Below are 22,724 nucleotides of genomic sequence, written 5' to 3' on the forward strand. Positions count from 1 at the left end.
CAGAACTACTAACTATAGTTTGTAACCTATCCCTGAAATCAGCCTCTGCATCAGATGACTGGAGGATAGCTAATGTAACACCAATTTTTTTAAAAGGGCTCCAGGGGTGATCCTGGCAATTACAGGCTAGTGAGCCTAACTTCAGTACCAGAGAATTATCAGACTGTAAAAATGCGAGACTCACTGCCGTGGCGCCTCTCATTGGTTGTCCAGGGAATTAGCTTTCCAGCTTCCAGAGCGCCCCCTGTTGGCCGGTGTCTTGCCTTTCACTGGTCCCCGTGTCCCTCCCGGACCCCGGTGCCCCTTTCTCTTGGGGGCTGCCCCCTGGCAGTAACCCCCCAGTTTCTGGGTCTCCCCACCCAGGGGAACCCCCACCCACTATCCCTACCTCACCTCAGTATAAGGCTACCGCCAGTCACCATCTAGCCCTACTCCCTGGGGCAGACTGCAGTTTACAAGCCACTCATCACACGCAACAGGGGGTTTGGACCTGCTGCCTCCACCTACCCTTGGGCTGCCCCGGCAACCCCAGTACCTATCTGGCCTTGCACAAGGCCAGCAGCCTGGGGAGTTGCCAGGCAGGAGCTCCCCAGCTCCTCTCGCCTTTCCCCAGCCCTGCTCCACCTCAGGTAACCTGGCACGCTCCCCAGCAGCCAGGCCCGTCTCCCTCCACAGCTAGAGGAGACTCCTTTTGCCTCTGGCTCACAGCCCTTTTATACGGGCGAGCTGAGGTCTGTTTGGGGCATGGCCCCCAGCTGTGCCTGCTTCCCCAGTCAGCCTGGGAGCTGCTTGCCCCAGCCACAGCCCTCTCCTGGGCTGTTTTAACCCCTCAGGGCAGGAGCGGGGGACCACCCCGCTACACAGACGAACACCATTTCTTGGGGAAGAGTCAACACAGCTTTTGTAAAGGGAACTCATGCCTTTGAGGGGGTCAACGAACGTGGATAAGGGTGAGCCAGTAGATACAGTGCATGTGGCTTTTCAGAAAGCCTTTGATAAGGTTCCTCACCAAAGGCTCTTAAGCTCTAAGTAGTCATGGGATAAGAGAGACGGTCCTGTCATGGATCAGTAACAGGAAGACAGGAAACAAAGGGTAGGAATAAATGGTCAGTTTTCACAATGGAGAGAAGTAAACAGCAGGTTTCCTCCAATGGATCTGTACTGGGATGTAGCAGGGTGGATCCCTGCTCCTGGTTTTAAGGGATTTAAAAGGGGCTTGGCAGGGCTTGAGAGCTGCTGCTCTCAAAGATGGGCTGATTGGGGAAGTAGCTGCAGCTGGGCCACACCCCAGTCAGGCCACAGCTGGCCCCTATAAAAGGCTGTGAGCCAGGAGCCCAGACAGTCTCTCTCTGTATTCAGAGGGAGAAGGGCCTGGCTGCAGGGAGCTAGATAGAGTACCTAAGTGGAGCAGGGCTGGGGAAAGGCTGAGGAGCTGGGGAGCTCCGGCCTGGAAAGCCCCAGGCTGCAGCCTAGCTATAGGCCAAGAGGTACTGGGGGTTGCAAGGAACAACCTAGGGGTAGGCAAAGGCAGCAGGTCCATACCCCTTTGCCAGTGATGAGTGGCTGATACTGCAGCCTGCCCCAGGGTGTGGGGCTAGACAATGACTGGGCAGTAGCCAATACTGAGGCAAAGTGGGGATAGTGGGGTGGGGGTTCCCCTGGGAGGGGGAGACCCAGTTAAAGGGGCACCGGGGTCCTGGGAGGGACACGGGGGCCAGTAGTAAACAGGTGGATCACCGACTTGCAGAGGGCGCTCCGGACTGGGGACTGAGCTAATTCCCCGGAGTCACCAGTAGGAGGCGCCGCAGGGGTGAGTCCAACCCATCTACATGGGACCTGTACTGTTTAACATATTCTTTAATGATCTGGAAAAGAGAGTGAACAGTGAAGTGTCAAAATCTGCAGATGATAAAAAAAATTACTCAAGATCATTAAGTCCATATTTGATTGTAAAGAGCTACAAAGGGATCTCACAAAACTAGGGTGACTGGGCAACAAAATGGTAGATGAAATTCAATATTAATAAGTGCAAAGTAGTGTACATCGGAAAACATAATCCCAACTATACATATGTAATAATGAGTTCTAAACTAGATGTTACCACTCAAGTTCAGGGGCGGCTCTAGGATTTCCGCCGCCCCAAGCAGGGCGGCACGCCGCGGGGTGTGCTCTGGCGGTCGCGGGTCCCGCGGCTCCGGTGGACCTCCCGCAGGCGTGCCTGTGGAGGGTCCGCTGGTCCCGCGGCTCCGGTGGACCTCCCGCAGGCACGCCTGCGGATGCTCCACCAAAGCCGCAGGACCAGCAGACCCGCCGCAGGCATGCCTGCGGGAGGTCCACCGGAGCCACGGGACGAGCAGACCCTCCGCAGGCATGCCTGTGGGAGGTCCACCGAAGCCGTGGGACGAGCAGACCCTCCGCAGGCATGCCTGCGGGAGGTCCACCGGAGCCGTCTGCCGCCCTCCCGCAGGACGCTGCCCCAAGCGTGCGCTTGGCGCGCTAGGGTCTGGAGCCAGCCCTGCTTGGAGTTGCCATGGACAGTTCTCTGAAAACTTTAGCTCAATGCACAGAATGGGTCAAAAACACTAATAGAATGTAAGGAACTATAAGGAAAGGGATAGATAATAAAACAGAAAATATCATAATGCCACTATATAAATCCCTGGTGCACCCACATCCTGAGTACTTTGTGTCCTGTTCTGATCAGCCCAACTCAAAACAAATACCGCGGAATTGGAAAAGGTTCAGAGAAGGGCAACAAAGATGATCAAGAGTATGGAATGGCTTTCATACAAGGAGAGAACAAAAAGATTAGGACTGTTCATCTTAGAGAAAGGGAGATATGCTAGAGGTCTATAAAATTAAGAATGGTGTGGAAAAAGTAACTAGAGAATTGTTATTTACCCTCTCCCACAATACAAACATCAGGGGTCACCTGATGAAATTAATAGACATCAGGTTCAATACAAACATTAAGAAGTACTTTTTCACACAACACATAGCTAACCTTTGGAACTCATTGCCTTGGGATGTAGCGAAGGCTAAAATCAAATCTGAGTTGAAAAAAAACTAGTTAAGTTACTGGAGGACAGATCCATCAACGGCAATTAATCAAGTTGGATGGGACGCAACCCCAAGCTCAGGGTGACCCTAAACTTCTGATTGCCAGAAGCTGGGAGTAGAAGACACAGAGAATCACTCAAAAAATGCCCTGTTCTGAACATTCCACGTGAAGCTCTGGTACAGGCCACTGTCAGAAGACAGGATACTGGGCAAGATGGACCATTGGTCTGACCCAGGGTGGCAAGTCTTATGTTCTCATGAGCTAGTTAGCTAGAGTGGGCATGCCTTCCCTACAATTACCCCTTTGCATGCAGTAGACTTAGATCAGCTAACAGGCAAGAGGAGTAACCTTTCTTTAAGAGTCTCTCTCCCATCACCTCACACCGGGAGAGCTCTCTGCTTTAATTTCTATGGATGAGTGATTAGAGGTTTGGTGTCACTGATTATCAGGATGGTGAGAACTTGGGATCATACCAATTGTTTGCAGCTGCAGTCCCTCTGGCCCTTCCATCGTTGTTCCCTCTACTGACAGCTTGATGACATCTGAATGAACCAGCTCATTCTGCAGGCAGAGGAGACTTCAGATTAATAAGTGTCTTTGTGGTGACAATACAGAGACTGTCATTGCTTAGAAATAGCACGTTTTCTTGAAGAATTTTAAAAAGCTAAACATTAAATTACTTGTTATTTCATGCCAGCAGTCGGTAGCTTGCTAAAGCTGTGTTTTACTTACTGTGACCTTTGCTTCCCTTCCCCAGGATAGAGAGTCTCTACCACTCATGGACTCTATTGGGACCTTATCACAGCAGGACACCCATGTGCACACACCTGGATTACATACACCCTCGTTTCTTGGGTCAAAATTTTCAAACTTGGGCGAGACAACTACATCACTTAGGCACCTATTAAGTGGCCTAATTTTTTTGCAGAAATCCTGATGACTTGCAGCTTTTGTTGACTTCAGTGTCTCTCAAAAACAGGCGGATAGTATTTCAGGTTGGGCACCTTCCGCCCCAGCCCCCTCCCCCCGAATTAAAAAAGAGAGGCACTCAGTATGAGCAAAAGGCTTAGGAAATGAAAGCCTTAATCTATCTAGCCATTAAAATCTACATCCCTTTCTCCATCAGTAACATGAAGATAACACTAATATTTACAGTAGAACCTGAGAGTAACGACCACCTCAGGAATGGAGGTTGTTCGTAACTCTGGAAAAAAAAGGTTATGGTTCTTTCAAAAGTTTACAACTCAACACTGATTTAACACCGCTTTGAAACTTAACTATGCAGAAGAAAAATGCTGCTTTCCTTTTATTTTTTGGTAGATTATGTTTAACACAGTACTGCACTGGATTTGCCTTTCTCCCCCTTTTGTTTCTGCTGCTGCCTGATTGCGCACTTCCGGTTCCAGACGAGGTGTGTGCTTGACTGGTCAGTTTGTAACTCGGGGGTTCGTAACTCTGAGGTTCTATTGTACTTGGCAAGATCAACTTCTGCTTTGTGTCCCACCAGTGTAATGGGGAGGAGAACATGGGCCATTGTTTGTGTAACACCATATTAATACTGGGATTGATAAAGCCTATGAATTAGCACCCAGTGCCGGGCCACACTCAAAAGGGGCCCCAGCACAGCCCGCTCCACTTGCCCTGCACCCTGAGCTGCTGGCTCCTCTCTACCCCCTGGCCCCTCCCTCCCCACTGCTAGCTCCTCTCAGCTGGCCTGCTGGCCCAGGGCTTCCCTCCACCCCATGGCCCTGCTTGTTGGCTCCCTGCCACCTCCTGGTCCCTCGCCCCCACCCCCTGCTCACTCCTCTTGGCACGCAGTCAGCTGGCTGAGGGCTCCTCTCCACCCCCATCACTGGCAGGCCGCCATCAACAGCTTGCTAGTGATGGGGGTGGAGAGGAGCCCTCAAGCCTCTGCCTCTCCAGGCCGGTCTGCTTCAGGCTCCCCAGGGGTGGGGCTCGCCTCCACTGACGCTCTGTGGAAGTGGCAGGCTGGGGAAGTTGGTGGCTGTCGTCCCTCCCCCACCCCTGCAAGGAAACGCCTCCTCGCCACGGGCACCACCAGGGCCAGGCAGGCAGGGCTGGGTGGGGCCCCGGGAGATGGAGCTGCTCTGTGCTCCTGGGCTTCAGCTGTCCTGCCTCCTAGAGCTGTGATCTGAGCGGGGATCCCTGCTCTGTGCTGGCTCAGCAGGGCCAGTGAGTGCAGTGCAGGGCAGGGTGTGGGGCTGTGGGTCTGTGAAGGGACAGGCGGAACTGGGCAGTGGGGGAGGTTTCTGTGGGTTGGGGTATTAGGGAGTGGGAGTTCTGGGCAGTTGTGGTTGGGTTTGGGCAGGGGGCACTAGGCAGGGATGGTGGTGTGCAGGGTGCTGTGCATTTGTGGTGGGGGAGTCTGTGGGGCACTGGGCATACAGAGTCGGGGGGCGTTGGGTGGGGCTGTTGGGTGGCGAGGCATGGTCCCGCCTCTGAGGGGTAGGGGCACGCTGGCAGCACAGGGCTGGGCAGGCCAGTGTGCATCGATCTGGTGACTGCCAGTTCGTAAACAGTGCCCTTGCACTGGGCTGGGTGGAGCGGGGCTGCCCCCACCATGCCATGCCCCATTGCCCTGGCTGGCCCCTCTCTCCGGGGACAGAGCTCCCCGCACCATGCTCCATTGCCTCCATGGGGGCCCAGAACTATGTTTGGCGCCAGACCCACAAAAGGTTAATCTGGCTCTGTTAGGACCTTGCCTATTTTTTAAAATGTCCCTGTTACCATCCAGGTAACATGCAGCTTAACATCACAGTTTGAGAATCAAGTGTCAGCAATACACAGGTAGGAGTTTCCCCTTCAGAAATAAATGCTACGTATATTTTTGTTTGTATCATCATAGCGTCTAGCAGCTCTAATCATAGACAGGACCACACTGTGTTCTGTACCAACACAGAACAAAAAGACTGTAAGCTCTTTAGGGCAGGAACGATCTGGGTATAAGAGGAGAGACAACACATGATACAGACCAACAGATGGGGGGAATACAAGGAAAGAAAAAATAATAATGAAACAATGAGAGAGTGCAGCAATCTGTTAGAGTCTATTCATGAATTAGTATATTTCTGCATAATGGGAGCTTGTAATGAATGAGAATACATTGCGGTGGGAGTGAGGGGGTGATAAAAAGAACAAGGAATTAAAGACTAAATTAGTGAGCACCAGGGCCTGAGGTTGGATGTTTTTATGCAATGTTTAGATTTCCCACTGGGGCATCCTGAGAACCACGTATTCCTCGTGGCCCTGTACCCGTACTGGTGGAGGAGGTGGCTGGCTCCTGGGAGGGAAAGGGTTTTCCATGTACATTTCAAAAGCAATACATGAAACACCAGATGACTCTTCAGAGAGCGAAGTAGTTGAAATACACACGTGACTGGATTAACATGTCACGGGATCCTAAAAGAGCCAAGGAACCAAAAGTCCAGCTTGAGAGCAGATCTGTCCGTGTGGATATGCTCCGTGGAGAAACTTTCCTTTTGTCCCACTGAGCAGGTGGGCCCTTGGTATCAATACTGGTCTGCATACAGTCTGCTCTTGCTTTGACCAGCTGTTCTTTCACTTGTTTCTGGGCCCGACAAGTCCTCTGTACTAGGCTGAGACAGCTGGGTAATTGGGGATAATTGCAGGTGGAATCGGGGGTGATACCCATAGCTGGTAAAAAAGCTTTGACCCTACAACAATGCAGACCACGTGTCTATGCAAACTCTGTGTAAGGAAGACGTGAGGACCAATCATCCTAGTGCTGAGTGATGTAATGTCACAGATACTGCTTGAGGATTTGGTTGGCCCTTTGACTGGGGATGGTAAGTGGAGAAAAGACACATGCAGACTTCCAGCAGGCACAAGGCCTTGTGCCAGAACCAGGCCGTGACCTGACACCCTTGGTGGGAGGTGATGTGCTCTGAAAGGCTATGGAGGCGGATGGGATCATTAATCCATAGCTGGGCTGTCACTGCAGCAGAAAGGAAGCCTGTGCAGGGCATGAAGTGGCCATTTTGGTAAAGTAGCCCACTTCTGTCAAAACTGTTGTTAATTTGTTGGAGTCCGGTAATTCTACAATAAGGTAGCTGCACAGGGGTTAGATGGGGTGTCCAAGGGCTGGAGGAGACTGCAGGGCTTGTGGTATGGTGTGCTGGCGCAGGCACAAACATCACAGGAGGCAATGAATGACTGTATCATAGGGAACACCAGGGGCCATTAAAAAGGGCGGGATATTAATCATTCGGTCTCAAAGCCCTAAAAGTGTCCTCCTAGAGGAAAGTCGTGGCATAGCTGCAGGACTGCAACACTTGCAGGTCCCAGGGGAACATAAATGCAGTCCCTCAGGTATGTGATCCCTTCCTGGGACTCATGCAGTTGCTTATTGATAAAGCCTTGTTCATCAGGCAGAATTCCTGAGTCAGAGTGTATCACTATGAGCATATCCTGGTGAACAGCTAAGCTGAGAAAGTTATGGGATTTGAGAATAGTGTTGGTCCCTGGGTGGGGGCTCCTGGATTGATACCATATCTTCGGGATAGGGCATCGGCCTTGATATTTTTGGTTTTGTGGCCACATGTGATGACAAAAATCAAACTGTGAGAAAAATAGGGCCCACTGAAGCTGTCATTGGTTTAAGGTCTTTGCCCCACGGAGGTACTCTGTATTTTTATGATCAGTGAATACCCGGACCGGGTGGTGAGCTCCTTCCAAGCAGTGACACAATTCTGCAAGAGTTTTTTTAATCACCAGAAGTTCCTTAGCCAGTATTTCATAGCTTAGCTCTGTGGGGGGTGAGCTTCAGCGCACAGGTGTAATGCTTGTTTGGGACCAAGTCATTTGGAGAGGACAGCCCCAATCACCATGCTGGAAGCATCAGCTCCTATAATGAAGGCATGTATGACGTCTGGGTGAGCCAATATGGGTGCAGTAGTGAAGGGAAGTTTCAGCTGATTTAATGCATGCTGGCATTGGAAGACCAATAGAATAGGGCATATTTCCAAAGGAGAGCAGTGAGGGGGCTCCATTTCTTTTGAAAAAATTGGTGCACCTCAGGAAGCGTTGCGGGTCACATACAGAGTGGGGAACTGGCCAATCATGGACAGCTTGGAGCTTGTGTGGGTCCATCTGGATCCTTTCTGGGGATAAGACAAAACCGAAGAATTCTGTGGAGGCCTAATTGAAAGCATACTTCTTGAGCTCACCATAAAGGCCAGGCTGCCGTAAGCATTCCAGCACCATTTCGATGGGAGTGGTGTGCTGTTCTGCATCGTCAGAGAAGACCACTATGTCATCTAGGTAAACTATTATGCACTGGTCCAATATGTCTCAGAACACATCATCGTTTATGTTGGAAGGTGGCCGAGGCATTGGTCAGCCCAAAGGGCATTACCAGATATTCATAGTTGCCATACTGGGTTTGGGAGGCTGTCAAATAGCACTGACATGGTTTGGAGGAAGACTTCCCAGTTCGACAGTGCTGGGCTGTCGCATGCCTAATGCTTGCCCAGACAGCAGGCTGATAACCAGAATCACCTTTCTATACTCAGTAGTATAGAACTGAGAATGGCATCATGAATAGGAGGTGGCACTGGTTTATAAAACCCTGGCATCACTGGTAATTAGCATCAAACTTTTCTGGCAGATGCATCGTGTAACAGGGCTGCGCAAGCCATGACTTGAGTGCAGCTTTTTCAGCATGCAACTGTCTGACTTGCTCCTGCAATAGCTGGTTATGCGCGGTCAGCTGGATGACCTGGGCCTGCAGGGCTTGATTGTACCACTCATGTGGGCCCAGTGCTCCTGAAGGGTTAGGCAGGTCCATTCTGCCAGGTCCATTCTGCATACGGTCCTGACCAGAATGTTGGCGGTCTGACCTAGTGGTTGGAGAAGGGGTCTGGAGACAGGCTGAGTGAGATACTAGGAGATCAGAGTTCAAGACAGGCCAGAGGTCAGATTGAGTCAGGAAGGGTCAGGTTACCGGGATATCAGAATCAGGCAGTAGCAGCATGTAGTGCAAGGGAAGCAGTCCTAAGTAGGGTGAACCTAGATGCATGGACAACTTCCTGTTCATGTGCTTGCTTTACATAGAAGCAAGGAACCAATCAGAACCCTCAGAGCTCCACCAATGAAATCCCAGGACTGAAGTCCTAGGTTGGAGTCAAGCTTCTAGTTTTGGTGATTATTAGCCCATCACAGGGTGGCAAGTTGGAACTTACTAGCCCTTTAGCACCCTATGGATTGAGGTTTGAGACGTGTGGTCCCTAACAATACATTCCTGGGGCTTGTTTATTGCATAAGACATTCAGAAATTCCACAGGGAAAAGAAACTGTCCAATGCACTTCCAGGGATACCCAACAACAGTAGTATGTTTATTTAATAATGTCAGAGCACGTCACAAGCATTAGTGAAGTGAGCCTCAAATACTTCCCCTAAGGAAGGACCATTATCCCCATTTTACAGACGAGGTGCAGAGCAGTTAAGTAATGTGGCCCAAGGTCACACAGGAAGTCTGTATCAGAGCTGGGAACTGAACTCCTAGTCCTGGACCTTAATCAGACTGCATCAACTAGCCAACCAGAGCTTTGCTGTCATTCCCACAACTGTTGCTTCTGGTAGGGAATGATAAGGTCCAAGCCAGTGAAACCCACTGATCTAACTGCAGACCTTCTGCACAACATTTCAGAGCTGTCTAGTGGCTCAGTATTCCAGAGACAGGATAGGATTACGGGGAATACCCTCATGAAAACACATGTTCTGATATTTCATGAAGTTTGCCATAGTGATTTTGTCTATTTCTAACTGACAGTGCTATCACTGTGCCCAACTCCATCAATATGAGAGAGATGAAGCAAATAAATGACCTGAAATGGAATTCTTCTGTCGATCTACCTACCACTTGTCAGGGTGGTGGATTACCTACACCAACAGGAAAATCCCTTATAGAGAAATTTCTTTGCTTCCCTGAGGCTGTAGCTCTAGAGCAGGGGTCGGCAACCTCTGGCATGCAACTCGCCAGGGTAAGCACCCTGGCGGGCCAGGCCAGTTTGTTTATCTGCCGTGTCAGCAGGTTCGGCCGATCACAGCTCCCAGTGGCCACAGTTCACCGTCCCAGGCCAATGGGGGTGGTGGGAAGTCGCAGCCAGCACATCCCTCGCCCACGCCGCTTCCCACCGCCGTCATTGGCTTGGGACAGTGAACCGTGGCCAGTGGGAGCCGCGATCGACCGAACCTGCCAATGCAGCAGGTAAACAAACTGGCCCGGCCCGCCAGGGTGCTTACCCTGGCGAGCCACGTGCCAGAGGTTGCCGACCCCTGCTCTAGAGCTTTAAGCTTCTATGTATCTTAAGGTTATCCAGTTGATTGTGAAATAAAGGACACTGAAATCCTCACGCAAGAAGCCATTTTTTATTTTGTGCCAAGAAGAAAAGAAGGGGTATGGAGGTTTTGGGACAAACTGCCAAACCTATTTTCCTAAGTTGCACCCTCAAAAGGAAAAGTTAGTTGAGTTGCTGAGCAAGTTGAAGCCTTCCCAATCACTTCCTGGATTTCACAAATCTGACCTCTTTAAAAGCAGCAAAGAGTCTTGTGGCACCTTATAGACTAACAGACGTTTGGGAGCATGAGCTTTCATGGGTGAATACCCACTTCGTCGGATGCATCAGCTTTCGTCGGATGTATTCACCCACGAAAGCTCATGCTCCCAAACGTCTGTTAGTCTATAAGGTGCCACAAGACTCTTTGCTGCTTTTACAGATCCAGACTAATACGGCTACCCCTCTGATACCTGACCTCCTTAGTTAATCATCTCCTAAAAGGGTGATTTTTTGATAGCGGAGGGAAAAATAGAAAGAGGTCCATTCTACAGTCAGCTCTCTCATTAACGGTGGATGTTCTGTGCAATGAATCACACTAGATTCTGGCAACTTCAAAGCAACTTGGTGGAAGACAACCCCTCGCGCCGAGAGCCCACTGATCTGCACACAGCCTGCTTACCAATGCTGCATGCAGGACCCAAGGGTTTGGCGCTCAAAGAGGTGTGGGCTGTCCCTGTTCACTTCATGTAGTTTAACACTAAAACCCAATGACAAGTTTTAAAGGCTCACATTGGAACTATTGCACTGTTGATCATTAACAACCTCTTCTTTTCATGCCTAACTCATTATTATAAGTTTCAGAGTAGCAGCCGTGTTAGTCTGTATCTGCAAAAAGAACAGGAGTACTTGTGGCACCTTAGAGACTCACAAATTTATTTGAGCGTGGGCTGTAGCCCACGAAAGCTTATGCTCAAATAAATTTGTGAGTCCCTAAGGTGCCACAAGAACTCCTGTTCTCATTATTATAACACTGTTGTTTGCAGTGTTCTTGAAGCCGGGTTGGTCTTAGGACATGAAAGACACAAGGTGGGGGAGGTAATCTCTTTCCTTGGACCAACTTCTGTTGGCGAGAGAGAAGTTTTCAACCTATGCAGAGCTCTTCTGCAGGGCTGGGCCTCCCCAACGGAAGTTGATCCAATAAAAGATATAATAATGAGAGAGGCAAGGTGGCTGAGGTCATTAGTGCACTTGATATATTATTACTTTTGAACTTTATAAATAATTTGCTTCAATTCGGCAAGGGAGAAAATATCACACCATAACATTTACCTTAACTAAAGTCCATGATACAATCCGCCCATCTGAAGAGATGGAGAAGAAGTTCAAATTATTGTCCAGGTCATCCTTCTGCCATTTGACCTAAAAAAACCCAAACACAACACTCATTGTTGGCATGGAAGCACTCAGCAGGGGATAACTACAGAGCAGTCGGTAAGATGGAGGTTTCAAATCACATGGAGCTATACCTATCTCATAGAATTGGATGGGACCCTGAAAGGTCACTGAGTCCAGCCCCCTGCCTCCACTAGCAGGACCAAGTACTGATTTCTGCCCCAGATCCCTAAGTGACCCCCTCAAGGACTGAACTCACAACCCTGGGTTTAGCAGGCCAATGCTCAAATCACTGAGTTCCCCCTCTAAATGAATGAGTTTCCTTTCAGTTGAAGCACTCCACATTTAGCACTACCCCACTGGCACCCCCTCTTGCAGCTGACTAGGGGCTGAAGAGGATAAAGGGAGCTGGATGGGATGGACTTTGGTCCTATTCACACTCACCCTGTTTTTCCTAGTCAGTTTTATAAGCAGCCAACATCATACAGTACAGTATTTCAACCTTCTTATCAGCCCCTCTCTGTCACTCTTGTGGCTAGTTCTTTCCAGCTGTGATATCAGAGGCAGAGTCTAGTCATCCAGATCAGACTTGCCACAGAAGTGAAACACAAGAGGTTCTTCCGCACACTGAAACCCTCTGCCACTCTCCCCCTCTGCAGTGCGTTGGCCCTGCGATCCAATCCATGCAGACAGAGCTCTGCACCCATGTGAGGCTCTGTTGATTTCAATGGGACTCCATTTGGGCAACCTTTTACACCCCCACAGAATCCAGCTGAAGTCAATGGGAGGCAAGCGTCCACCTGTACAGCTCAAACTGCAGGATGGGGGCCTAAGGGATCGGTAAGAAAGCGTTGGTGTTTTAATGCTGCTTGAACAATCAGGTGCTTTGCTTATCGGTTCACCAGGATACGGCCTGTGCTGTCTACGTCTCTACAGCACCTACCAGCAGCGGGTTTTGGACACAATCACAATTAAGTTGTGGAAAAATTCTAGCACTAGATTCACAAAAGGAGTTAGGCACCTAATTGCCACTTCAGGTGCCTAAATCCCAGAATCAGTCCCCACAAAACCCCCGCTCAGCTGCCCGCAAACACCGTAGGTGTCTAAACTCCCTTAGTGCCTGAATGTTTGCAGTAAAGGTTCTGCGGTGCCTATGTTTCTGCTTCTGTGCGTGTACACTGAAACCCCACACCAGTCACCTGGGCAGCTAAACCACAGAGCGATGCACAGTCCAGGAGAACGTAGGCACGCCTCTGCTCGGCCTGGTCCCGTCGGCGTGCTCTAAACAAGCTTACCAGACTGGGTCCTGCACAAGAGCTCACAGACAACAGCTGGAGGGGAGAAGCTCTCTCAGCACTTGCAGCCCAAGGATTGGCATCCTCACCAGCCCGTGTTCACTATTCAAATATCCCCTGATGCACAAACACCGCTGCTGATTTATCTGGAGCCTTCCCTGGCGTTACTGCCCTTGCTCTACCTGTACCTGGATGGGAGGACTTCAGAGCCTGGGCCCCTTTGCAAGCATTAAGTTCAAGTAAAGAAATACATTGAAGAATCAAGACCTCTTTCAATGTATTGCAGGAGGGATCAGATGCCAGAGTATAAATACATTCCTGTTGATGGGCTGGCTACAGCTCCTGTTGAAGTCAATAGGAGCATTGCAATAGATTTCAATGAAAACAGGATGGGGCCCTGTGTGGTGTCTATTGGGACATTGATACTCAAGGAATGAGATTCAGTCCTGTGCAGAGGGACCCAAGGAGCATAAGTGGTGCCTAGGCCTTGCGCTAGAGGAAATTTCACCCTTCACATAAATAACTAAAAGGGTAAATTCTCTCTACTACTTCAGAGCATTTATCTGCCTGCTGAGAAGATTTGCCTTTTGAATGTGACTGCTCAGTGACAGAGATTAGAACAAGGATAAATGTTCTGAGATTTATAAGAGACATTTCAGTGAGACCAAAAGCACCAAGATTGATCCAATTTTCTGATCCTGAAATCCAATAAGACTGACGAGTAAAGGATGACCTGTCACAACATCTGCCCACTTACAGTTCTGGGGGCATCGATCAGCAGAGCATGGGCACAATAACTTACAAAGACTGCTCCTATGATTTCAATGGGGTATTTGTCTCTGTCCGAGTACCACAGAAGATCTATTTCTCTAAACATCATGCATTAAAAATTAATCGGATTATCCCAGAGCATACCAAATACTTCATCTACGACAATCTATTTAGGTGGCATCTATTTCCAAAAAGGAAGCTGTATTCTCAATATTGTAGTTATGGGTACTTGGTTTTTTGGTATTGCTCCCTGGGGGGAAAAAGTGTTGATCCTATAAAAAAAAAGTTGTTTGTATTATGAAGCCCTATAGAGCATGAAAACTAAGCAACAGACTCACTGAAGAGAAATTAATCCTCTAGTGAAAAACACACTGTTCTGAGGAACTAAAAATGAAAGTTAAGGAAATCCATTTCAGCATATTTTGATATGCTCTCTATATGGCCATGACATATGATTGAAAACAGAGTGGCAGGCTTATAACTCTTGGACCAGAAGGGCTATCGTATGAGCGGCAACTATTACAAGTCACAGGCAGTACGTGCCAGCACTGCTCTGTTCTATCTTGCATAAATGGAATTGCACAATATGATATACCCAAAAATAAAAGTGCTAATTATGTTAGAGTCGCTTCTTTTCAATGCTATGTACCGAGAGCGCTGTTTTGCAATGCATCAAAATTGCTAAGAGCATCCATTTCAGATCCATCTACCTAGGGCAGCACACGTTGATGACAATGGTTGTCAGCGTTGGATACTCCCTTAGTCAGACCCCTTCATCTGATGCTAAGGAAGATGAGCCAGATCCATTGTCGACACTGTTATAGAAGTGTGATTGAGAGTATGTTCCACCCGGTCTCTGTCACGCTCTCCGTAATGGCTGCTTCACGTATGCTAGCTGCTAAGCTGTTCTCTGAATTAGTGAAGGGGTGGCAAGGCCAGCTGGTGGCTGACAGCTTTAAAAATCTGGCCCTAGGTATCTAAAGTTGGGCACCTAAAATGGAGAGACCGCAAATTAAAGGCTGCTTTTGAAAATGGAGCCTAAACTTTAACTTATCATCATATAACAAGCTCTTCTTCATTTGTCCAGCCCACTGAGGTAATCCCCCCACCCCTTAACTCACGTACACCTTCTTCAACCCATCTCCTCCTCAAAGGCCTGGGGAAACAGAGAAGCCTTTAAGGCCAATTGATTCAGACTGAAATCAGGGAAGCAACATCCTGAGTCGAGATCTTCTCATAGAAAAGACCTGCCACCATGCCACCAAAGTACTACTGCCTAAACAAGAGGGCCGTTCACTCCAGAGTCTCGGTGCAGGATCACACTGGGAGAAAATGGTTTCTAAGGTAGCCAAGACAGAAAACATTTAGAATTTACAGATCAAAACCAACTTGAATTGTATCTGGACGTAAAGTACAGATACAGAGCACAGATGTGTTGTGCTCCTTACAAGGATCAGCACTAATGACTTGTCTACATGGGGCTACTCAGAAAAGTTAACCTGAATTAACTTTTTAAGTGGTTTAGTTCAACCAAATTAAGGCCACTTTAAATCTGAAAAAGAGCACCCACATAGGGTTGAATGAATCCACTTTAAATTCACAGCTTTAGTTAATTCAGATTGACTTTTATCAGTGTCCCTGTGTAGACAAGCTGGTCTACACTGAAAAATTAGGTCTACCCAGCTACACTGGCTTAATGTAGTTAAGCTACCCTAAGGGCTCAGCTACACTTGCGAGTTACAGTGCAATAAAGGAGCCCTGGGCGCCATAGCTCACTCCCCGTCCACACTGGTAAGGCACGTAGAGCACTCAGACTCCGCGGCTACAGCGCTGCTGGTACTCCACCTTGGCAAGAGGAATAACGTTTGCTGCACCTTGGCTACAACGCACGGGCGTCAGTGTGAACGAGGTGTTGCATTACTGCGCTCTGATCGACCTCTGAAAACGTCCCATAATCCCCTTAAGTCAGGTGACCACTCCTGTCATTGTTTTGAACTCCTGTAGGAATGTGGAAATGCCCTTTCAAAGCTCTGTTTCTGACAGCAAGCATGCAAGCCATTAGTGTGGAATGCTGTGTGAGAGAGAGAGGTGGGGAGGAGGAATCTGCTGCCGTCTGAACTTACACGACAGCATGCTGACATGCTCTCAGCCCCCCAAAAATCCACTCTCCCCCCCACATACACACAACACACTCCCTGTCACACTCCACCCCCACCCCCATTTGAAAAGCACATTGCAGCCACTTGCATGCTGGGATCGCTGCCCATAATGCACCGCTCCCAATGCCGCTGTAAGTGCCGCAAAGGTGGCCACACCAGTGCGCTGGCAGCCGTCAGTGTGGACAGACTGCAGCGCTTTCCCTACTGCGCTCTCCGAAGGTGGGTTTACCTCACAGCGCTCTACTAGCTCCCAGTATAGGCAGCGCTAGTTCAATGGAAGAATTCTTCCATTAACCTAACTACTGCCTCTCAAGGAGGTAGGTGGATTAACTACAGTGACAGGAAAACCCCTCCCATACCGTAGCGAGTATCTACAATGAAGTGCTCCAGCGGCGCAGCTGCAGTGCTGCTGTAGTGTTTTAAGTGTAGCCATGGCCCGAGCAAGTGAGCAGCCAAATTACACACTAGCTGAAGTTTCACCAAGTCTCCAGATGCAGTCCTAGCCATGTGTGCACAGTACATGCTCCAATCTGGAGCTGACCAGCCGATCAATTTCCTTCCATTATTCCAAGCTGTAACCCCTTGCCCCAACCTATACAACATCTCACCAGCCCTGGTGTTTGCACACTTTGAATACTCTTGGGCTGAAGTCTGCACATGGAGGGCCAAATTCTGTCCTCAGATGAGCACCAGCGCCTCCCACTGAATTTTGGAAAGCAGAATTAGGCACTTAACTCTTTTAATTTTCCTTCATAACTCAATCCCTCCAACACCGTCACTGTTTTTGGCAGGGGGAGGAGGTGTTGCTGCTCCCGGAATCCCATAAACTTTTGCCAGTTTCATTTACAGCCTTCATGATACTCAAACAGAATTGCCTGTCTGTCCCCTCTTACCGGGGGTTTGTGAACATGAAATAAACTTCCTTTCATTAGCCACATCCATGCTGGGTGTGTCATGGCAATCATTTTACTAGCACACAAGGTGTCAAGGTATGTGCTGAGAACTTAATTCCTTATATAAGCATGTGATAATGATCCAGTATTTTGGCAGCATGATAATATACACAAAGGTTCACTTACGACATAGATAACAAGGAAGAACCACATCTGAAGTGTTTGCACAATTTTTTGCTACCAAATACAAAAAATGTTGCCTCCCGAGATAAAAATCACTATAATTTGCATTATGGTAGCACCTGGGAGTCCTAGTTGTGCACCAGCCCCTCACTGTGCCAGGCACTGAAAAAAACATCCATTTAGCACAAATTTCATCAAGGATTTATTGTTTTTTTCCTTATTTATGTAAATGGACACAAGTATTTTTACAGTAATTCATAATAAAAACGTCTGGTTTGGGGCAGAGAGAAGAAATGGAGAAATTTGTACTGTGACCTCTCCAAATCTTTCACCGTTTAAAAGGATTTTGTGGTTCATTTTTGTATCTTTTAAAACTTTCCCTTGTTTTCAACCCAGACAGTTCGTGAGAACTTGAGAGTGAAATTGCCTAAAACCTGTCCGTAAACAAAACCAAAACTGAACAGGCAGCTCAAAGAAATGCCAAGTTTAGAGTAACAAGTAAAATAAATGCACAAGAGTCAATGAGATTTTTAAAATTATTCAGCATTACTGAGTAAGATGTTATTAGTAACAAGCAAGGAAACGTGTTTGTTTTTTCCTTTTAATGTGCTCTTTAACCTATTTTTGTGCAATGCATAAATAGTCTGTGGAACTCATTCCCACAAGCTGCAGTTGAGGCAAGAGCTTACCAGAATTCCAAAAGGACTGAATATTTATACAGATAATGACAATATATAAAGTTACACTTGATGGGATAAAAGGAAAATAAAGGGTATAAACCTTATCCTCACCAAGGTTGGCAAGTCACTTCCCCTATAAACAGATTATTCTCTAATCTATTAGAAGGATTCTAGCACCTTCCTCTCAAGAAGCTGCTACTGGTTACTTCTGGAGACAGGATACCAGACTAGGTGGACCACTTGTCTGAATGGGAATGAAAATTCCTATCATCCTGACAGTGTCCCTTTACAAGAACTGGTGAGCAAGTTTAGCATTTGTTAAATGTAAGGATGTTTGCCGCTAGCTTCATTAAAACATAATTGGCCACATTTTTCCTTGTTATGTCTGACTTCAATCCTTTGCAGACAGCCACTGTGATACTTCCCGTCCACAGTTCTGCCAATGCCTCTCAATCTCTGAGGAGAACACCGGTTACTACAGGCATGAACCCCTCTCATAGAATCTTGCGATCGTGACAAACTGTGTGGCATGTCTCTTGACCTGCCAAGCCCCTGAATGTGAGACAATGTGTGACAGACACACACTGAGGAAAACAAAAGGAAAACTGAGGAAGAGTTATTGATATCATAGGAAGGAATTGCACAGCATTTCTAAAATCTAAAATGCTGTGCAATTCCTTCCTATGATATCAATAACTCTTCTCTATATGCTCAGCCTCATAAGTCTTTATTTCTGCTGTAAATAATTTTCAGCAGGAGAAGTGAGGGGGTACCAAATTTAGGTTAAGTTTGGGACTAAAATGAGGGACATCCCTCTCTATGAGACATAAGTTACACAGTGGGTTTGGGATAAAGGAAAAGGCTGTGATGAGACCAGATGGCTCATTTTGACTCGGAAGCTAAGGAAGGACTTTAAATGGTTGTGATAGTTAATTGGAGATTTCAAATCCCACAACATTAGGTCACAATATCTCATTAAGTCACAGGGAGATGGCTGGGGTCACATCATTACTCAGAGTATCATCCCCACTACTACATGTGGTTTTGGAGGTAGAAACCCTGTCAGGTCATGGTACAGGAAGTATGAACAAAAGCAGATGAAATATAACGGCCAATGTTGCCATAAGCAGGTATTGGCCATGAAACCTCTGCAAACAAAACTGACTTGAATTTATTCTCAGGTCCCTAATTGAAGTCTAATATTTTTAAGCTACCTCATTCTTTGTCCCCACCTTTGGGCCTCAGAAAATAAATAGTTTCCTAGCTTCAGAAATGGATGTTTTATCCAATTTAAAATTTGGTTTCACCTAGCATGAATTGCCTCATATCATGTTTAACCACATTGTGACTGCTTTGTTCACTCACTAGATTAGATTTCAGTAGTCTTCTTTGTACAGTAAATATGTCTTATGACTCTGAATGGAGACTGATGGAGCGATGCATATATAAATAATTAATCTGATTTACATAAAAACTCCAAAAACATATGCAATAGAAAAATATTCCTACAGTGAAAGTCTAGATACCCTTTTAAATGCAAATGTTTTCATCTATGACATTAATCCGCAGATGAGAGAACAGATTGGCAGAGCAGAATTCTCGGATGCGCTGCCGTCGTTTATCGAAGCATACACTGATGGTTTACTGTAAAATTATGAGACATGACAGAATGGATCCACTCAGTGCATTTATAAAGTAAACATTCCCCCACCTCAGTAACCATTCAATAGAGGCTGTCTGCTGTGAATGCCTCTTCCACTATGTGAACCAGTAATATTTAAATGTCTGTTTATATTGTCTGCTTTAGGGAGAAAAAGCTTTAGACTCCAGAATTTACTTACCTTTCCTCTCTGCTTCTTGATGAATGTACAAACATCCAAAGATCCCATTACTTCTCAGTCAACTTGTGCTTTCTTCATCTGTCTGGCAGGTTTAATACATCCCTTTGAGCTCCAAAGGTCCAATGCTATCTACAGTATGTTTAGGAACTCACCCAAATATCTCGTCCTTAACAGATGGCCTTTGCATCCATGGCTTTCCTTTTAATAAACATCCCAGATGAAGAGGGCCAGGGTGCCTCATGGGTTTGGTAAGGGGACATGAGAGCACCTGGCCTTTGGAGAAAGTGGTGAATTGGTGCAGTGGGCATGTAGGGTTGCCCCCAGTAATCGTCACTGGGACCCCGCACACACACACCTGCACCCCAACCCCTTGGTCCAGCCCAGAACCCCCTCCTACATCCCAAACCCCTCATCCCCAGAGTCTGCACCCCCAGCTCAGAGTCCATAGCCCCTCCCCTAGCCCGGTGAAAGTGGAGGGAGGGGGGAATGGGACAAGCGGGGAGGGTGGGGCCTCAGAGAAGGGGCGGAGCATGGGCAGGGGTGTTCAGTGTGGTGTGATTAGAAAGTTGGCAACCCTAGAACCAGGAGGGAGAGATTTTCAGCATGCTGCATTGATAACCTGAGGTACCACCTATGGAGGAGCAGAAAAGGAGCAGGAGGTGAGAATGAAGAGGGACCACTGTCTCCCAGCAAGTGGGAGATCTGTCACCAGCTCTCTTACTGAGGCTGTCAGTTGTTTGGTTGCTGGGCGTGGAGCGCTTTGATGGCTTTATTCTTGTGTAGGGGCAGCCAGTGTTTTCTCCTTTCTCAAGCGCAACTGGTGTCAGATGGCAGCCCCTCGCATGGGCACTAAGTTACAAATGCCTCCGCTGGTTTCAGTAGCATCAGGAAGCAAAAAGGCTCTACTACAAGCCTTTCTGCTGTTTGCTTCTCTGCAGCTCTTGCAAGCTCTCTTTGCCAGCCAGCAAGAGAGGTAGCGCAGAACTCTGCTATGCCATCTCTGCCACAGCCAAGGCGGGGTGCTTTAAAGAGGACACCAGCACTGAGATTGTTCCAGTGTTATTTTAAGGACCCAGTATGGAGTAAATGCCATTGTCACCGTTAGCCTTCAAAGAACATTTCTCTCTCAATGGTAGCACCAGTGGATTCTTCACTGGCTGCATCATTCTGGGAGTCACAGGGACTGATCCTCCTCTCTCGCACCCCAGGAGTAACTCCACTAAAATCAAGTGTAAGTGTCCTCACTCAGAGTCTAGGTGGGGAGCATAGCCTAGTGGCCATGGCCACAATCCCTGGCTGCCTGTGGGGAGGGGAGCCCAGGCCCTCCACTCCACCAGGCTCCAACCCAGGACCCTTTGGGCTACCAGTGGTCTGGCAACCAAGGCTGCTTAAGGGTGTCCTCCCTGGGCCTCTTCCTCTCATCCTGCCCCAGCTTAGTCCACTTGGGGGGGGGAAATCCAAATCAAAAGAAATAAGGGAGTTACCAGTGGCCAAGGTGCACAGGATACTTCCCTCTCTGGTTGTCTCTGGGGTGGGTCCTCCCTTTCCTCAGAGAAGGGCCCCTTTGGGGCAGCTGTGTCAGAATCTTTAGGCTTCCCACTGCACTGCTGGAGCTATAAGCTGCTTATCTGCTCACTTCCAACTCTACCACCCAAATGAGCAATTCCCTACCTTTTAATTCCTCCATCAGATGGAGCATTTGCTGCAGGTGTGGCAGGGCAGGGTTGGCTGAGCCCAAAATAATCACAGAATACCAGGGTTGGAAGGGACCTCAGGAGGTCATCTAGTGCAGCCCCCTGCTCGAAGCAGGTCCAACCCCAACTAAATCATCCCAGCCAGGGCTTTGTCAAGCCTGACTGTAGCGGGGTGGTTGCCCCACTCCCGCCTTAAAGGGCTTAGAACAGCCCAGGAGAGGGCTGTGATTGGGGAAGCAGCCTCAGCTGGGGCCACACCCCAAACAGAACACAGCTGGCCCTTATAAAAGGGCTGCGAGCCAGGCACTCTGAGACTCTCTCTCTGCCTTTAGAGGGAGAAGGGCCTGGTTGTCAGGGAAGGTGGAGCAGGGGAGCTCTAGCCTGGACACCCCCCCAAGCTGTGGCCTAGTGGGAGGCCAAATAGGTACTGGGGTTGCAGAGGGCAGCCTATGGGTAGGTGGAGCAGCAGGCCCAAACCCTCCTTGCCAGTGATGAGTGGCAATCATACTGCAGTCTGCCCCAATGAATGGAGGCTAGATGGGGACTGGCAGTAGCCAAGACTGAGACAAGGTGGGGATTGGTGGGTGGGGGAGACCCATTGAGACTGTGGGGGTACTGCAAGGGGCAGAACCCCAGTGGAAAGGGGGACTGGGGTTTGGGAGGGACACGGGGACCCAGCAAGGTGAGATGGGCCTGCAGAGGGTGCTCCAAGGCTGTGAACTGTTACACTGACCTTAAAAATCTCTAAGGAAGGAGATTCCACCCCCTCCCTAGGTAACCCATTCCAGTGCCCATAACCGCTTGTTGCCCTGTATGATGTTTGTACACCCCATCATACCAAGTAATGACAGTATAAGACCCACAGAAGCTAGAGCAGAATCAGCCCCACAGCAGGGGTATATTCACATGCAGCACATACACTTTTGATAGAAAAGGTCAGGAATTATGGGCGGCGGATGGGCCCCCACTGCGGGGAGGCTAGCCCCACCCCTTCTGCACGAGGCCCTACCCCCCATGGCAGGATCCTTGAGCCCCCCTGTACCGCTGCTCCCCTGCAGCCAAGAAGCTCCGGACCGGATGGAACCTAAAGCGGTCCCCCCGCTGCAGGGAAGCCCTGGGCTGGCCCCAGATGGCTGACCGACCTACACCCTGGCCGAGAAGCCCTAATGGTGTCAGCCAGATGGTTGATCCCAGCATAGGGCCTGTGCAAGCAGCTGCAGCCGCGCCGGCCAGCCAGCCAACTGCAGACCCGGACCAGCCCAAGCGGCCCCAGACGGTTGATCCCAGCTCCAGCCACCAGTTAACCCCAGCCCTGGGCCAGAGAATGGGGAAACACCGCGCCTCTGCCTCCCCCCACCAGCAGAAGAACACTGATCTTTTTATATATGCCATGCAGGTTCTGAGGCAGCTGAGGAGGTAGTATCTGCTACGCAGC

The 22,724-nt window shown here is 48.7% G+C and overlaps 1 protein-coding gene across 1 annotated transcript in view; it reads right to left on the bottom strand.

The window, feature by feature from the left end:
- The window catches only part of DNAI1 (dynein axonemal intermediate chain 1), a 296,761-nt gene that overhangs the window by 143,678 nt on the left and 130,359 nt on the right, over window positions 1-22,724 (bottom strand). The window contains exons 14-15 of the mRNA XM_045022468.1: window positions 11,711-11,800; window positions 3,535-3,622 (exon numbers count right to left, since the gene is read on the bottom strand). Of these exons, the coding sequence (XP_044878403.1) occupies window positions 3,535-3,622; window positions 11,711-11,800 (178 nt within the window). The remainder of the gene's footprint in view (window positions 1-3,534; window positions 3,623-11,710; window positions 11,801-22,724) is intronic.

The sequence above is a fragment of the Mauremys mutica genome, chromosome 6 (assembly GCF_020497125.1).
Source record: "Mauremys mutica isolate MM-2020 ecotype Southern chromosome 6, ASM2049712v1, whole genome shotgun sequence".
NCBI classification, from domain to species: Eukaryota; Metazoa; Chordata; order Testudines; family Geoemydidae; genus Mauremys; species Mauremys mutica.